General features: G+C 40.5%; 1 protein-coding gene across 1 annotated transcript in view; it reads right to left on the minus strand.

The window, feature by feature from the left end:
• The window catches only part of DUSP19 (dual specificity phosphatase 19), a 16,687-nt gene extending 14,807 nt beyond the window's left edge, over positions 1-1,880 (minus strand). The window contains exon 1 of the mRNA XM_010859739.1: positions 1,410-1,880. Within this exon, the coding sequence (XP_010858041.1) occupies positions 1,410-1,635 (226 nt within the window). The 5' untranslated portion in view covers positions 1,636-1,880. The remainder of the gene's footprint in view (positions 1-1,409) is intronic.
• Positions 1,881-3,246: the final 1,366 nt, after the last annotated feature.

The raw sequence follows: 3,246 nt of genomic DNA on the forward strand, positions 1-3,246 counted from the left end.
GATAAGCAGATATCCTTACTTCAGCTTTACAGATGGTTTCTTGGAGGACTGCTGCTGCTGCTGCTGCTGCTGCTGTTAAGTCACTTTGGTCGTGTCTGATTCTGAGCGACCCCATAGAAAGCAGCCCACCAGGCTCCGCCCTCCCTGGGATTCTCGGGGCAAGAACGCTGGAGTGGGTTGCCATTGAGTTCTCCAATGCGTGAAAGTGAAAAGTAAAAGTGAAGTCGCTCAGTCGTGTCCGACTCTTCGGGACCCCATGGACTGCAGCCTACCAGGCTCCTCCGTCCATGGGATTTTCCAGGCAAGAGTACTGGAGTGGGGTGCCATTGCCTTCTCCGTTCTTGGAGGACTAGAGAGAATTAATAACTTGCACTAGCTCATCTACTACAAGTAGAGTAGGAAGAGTGAGGCTGAAAGCCTGGACTCTCTGAGGCAGTATACGTTAATGATGGAGAGCAGGAGTGTTACCAGACTTGAGCTGTGCAAGTTATTTAACGAATTGTTAAGTTCAATTCCAATCTGAAAAATGGAGCTGATGATCTCTGTTTCACAGAGCTTTTAAAAGGAGTGTGCACATCACACAGCATCTCACTGGCTATTTCTGACTCCCAATTCAGTGTTCTTTTTACACAAGAGAGGCTTGGCTATATAAATATTGAAAAATCATTGATTTTTCCAAGTCTTAATTTCTCTATTCATAAATGAAAAATTATTCAAACCTACTTAAAACACTGTTGACTATTTTTTAAGAACACTGCATCATATTTGTGGCAAGTTTGCACATTCATATCTGTGCTTCATTTGCTATTTGTAAATTATGCATTGTGCAGGGAATCTCTATTTCTCAGAATACAAGAAACCATAAACCATCAGACTCCTAGCTATAAAATAACAATCCACCTTCTTAACAGTCCAAAAACAGACACCAAGAATAGATGTGGCCATAGGAGGCATGCACTCCATATAGCTGCAACCCCAGGGCAGGCAAACAAGCACTTGTCTCTTCAAGCATTAACTTTTCTACAACTTTAACCCTCATCACTTGTAGTCTTGCCTAATAAAAGCATTAGTTTTACTTGGATAATCTTTTACGGCTATATCCTTTCATAATCCAATAAAGTACACCATCAATGTGTTGTCCTCCAGACAAGTTAGAAAAACAGGAAAGACGCTTTTCTAAAATTCAAATACCAGGTGCTATGTGCTACTAGAATCCATGCCTCTTAGGTTCATAGTGTGGCAGAAACAGTCCCAGGCAGCTAGGGGAAGTTCCAAATCCAGAAAAGGAAACATTTCAATTTTCTGGCACTTTTGGCTGATAGAACAGACTACTATATACTAGGAAGAAAAATGAGAAGTAATATGGTTAAAAGAACTCAACGATTTAGCGGCAAATCAAATATACTCACCCAGGAGCAACCATGGCTTAATAACACCAACTTTCAAGTCCAAGCTAAGGTCCTGCACATAGCCACAACCTCCCCCGCCGCTTGGCTCTACTTCTTCCACAACATGAATTCTGGCATCTTTCCATGTTTCTATAATTTTCTTTCCAGTCAGCGTTGTCACCCTGGTGCACTGCTTCCTGAGATTATTCCGGGAGAATGCCTTAATTTCCTGGTTAAGGGAGTGCATTACCTGAGCAGTGGCTAGGAACAAATACAAGCAAATCCAACTAGCACAGTGATGGACCGAACTTAAAGTCCCTTAGTGTTCAGGTAACAAAAACAACCTCATGAGCACACGGCCCGGCAGGTAACACTAGCTGACACTCGCCTGGAGACAAGAAAGCCCGGCTCCGTTTTTCCCAGCGCCGCAATGTAAGGAGAAGTTTGATTGGCCATTGAGAAAGGCACGCCGATTGGATGCTGTTTCTCCTTCCTGTTTAGCAGAAAACAATGCTATCCCTGCAGCTGCTGCTGCTGCTAAATCGCTTCGGTAGTGTCCGACTCCGTGCGACCCCATAGATGACAGCCCACCAGGCTCCCCCGTCCCTGGGATTCTCCAGGCAAGAACACGGGACTGGGTTGTCATTTCCTTCTCCAATGCATGAAAGTGAAAAGCGAAAGTGAAGTCGCTCAGTCGTGTCCGACTCTTAGCGACCCCATGGACTTCAGCCTACCAGGCTCCTCGGTCCATGGGATTTTCCAGGCAAGAGTACTGGAGTGGGCTGCCATTGCCTTCTCCGCCGGGGGGCTACAGCAGACGTTAAAAATTAGTCTTTGCTTTCTGTGTTCACACCTTTTCTTTCTGCTGTTACTGCCAAGAGGAACATTTACTCGATTTAAAAAAAAGAAAAAAGAAAAACTGTTGGTAGACGAGTAATAATTTAAATAAAATTTGCAAAAGTAATTTTTTCTTTTTAATTATTTAATTGTATATAAACAAGATAAACAAGAGCTTAATACATTTTCCCCCTGACTTCTCGCCTGCATTTTCATTATCAGTAAAACTGCTGAAGAAGCCTTCAGGCAATAAATATACACTCTTTATAAGAAGTATTGCAACAGTCTTTTCATACGTAGTTTCAGAAAGTGGTGATGCAAATATCCACGTTTACAAAACAATAATTATAGCATGATTCTTTAATTAGAATCATTATTCTAATAATATAGAATATTCTAACAATAGAATTATATATAGAATTAGAATTCTCTATATTATATATAGAGAATTAGAATATATTATATTCTGATAATACAGAATGGATTACAAAAGAATGATTCGTTTTTCTCAAGAAATCCCAATTCCTTTAAATAGAAACTTTGCTCAGCCCACCTAAAAGACAACGCAACTTTGAATGGACTTAGACATAGCGTATAAATTTATGTATAAAGTGACAAAGTTGCGCTTAAAGACCACTTATTCACAACACCAAATATTGAAATTTTTGTTGTTGTTGAGATTGATTTAAACCAAATTTCTCCCTATTAACAAGAGTGAGATATTAGCCCCAGCTAGCTACCCAGCACTCTAACATGAAAAACTCAAGAACTTTTTAGCATCATTTAAACAAGCAAAGGAGAAAAAGAAAGATATAAGCATCTGAATGCAGAGTTCCAAAGAATAGCAAGGAGAGATAAGAAAGCCTTCCTCAGCGATTAATGCAAAGAAATAGAGGAAAACAACAGAATGGGAAAGACTAGAGATCTCTTCAAGAAAATTAGAGATACCAAGGGAACATTTCATGCAAAGATGGGCACAATAAAGGACAGAAATGATATGGACCTAACAGAAGCTGAAGCT

The sequence above is a fragment of the Bison bison genome, unplaced genomic scaffold (genome assembly GCF_000754665.1).
Source record: "Bison bison bison isolate TAMUID 2011002044 unplaced genomic scaffold, Bison_UMD1.0 scf7180017864459, whole genome shotgun sequence".
In the NCBI taxonomy this organism is placed as follows: Eukaryota; Metazoa; Chordata; class Mammalia; order Artiodactyla; family Bovidae; genus Bison; species Bison bison.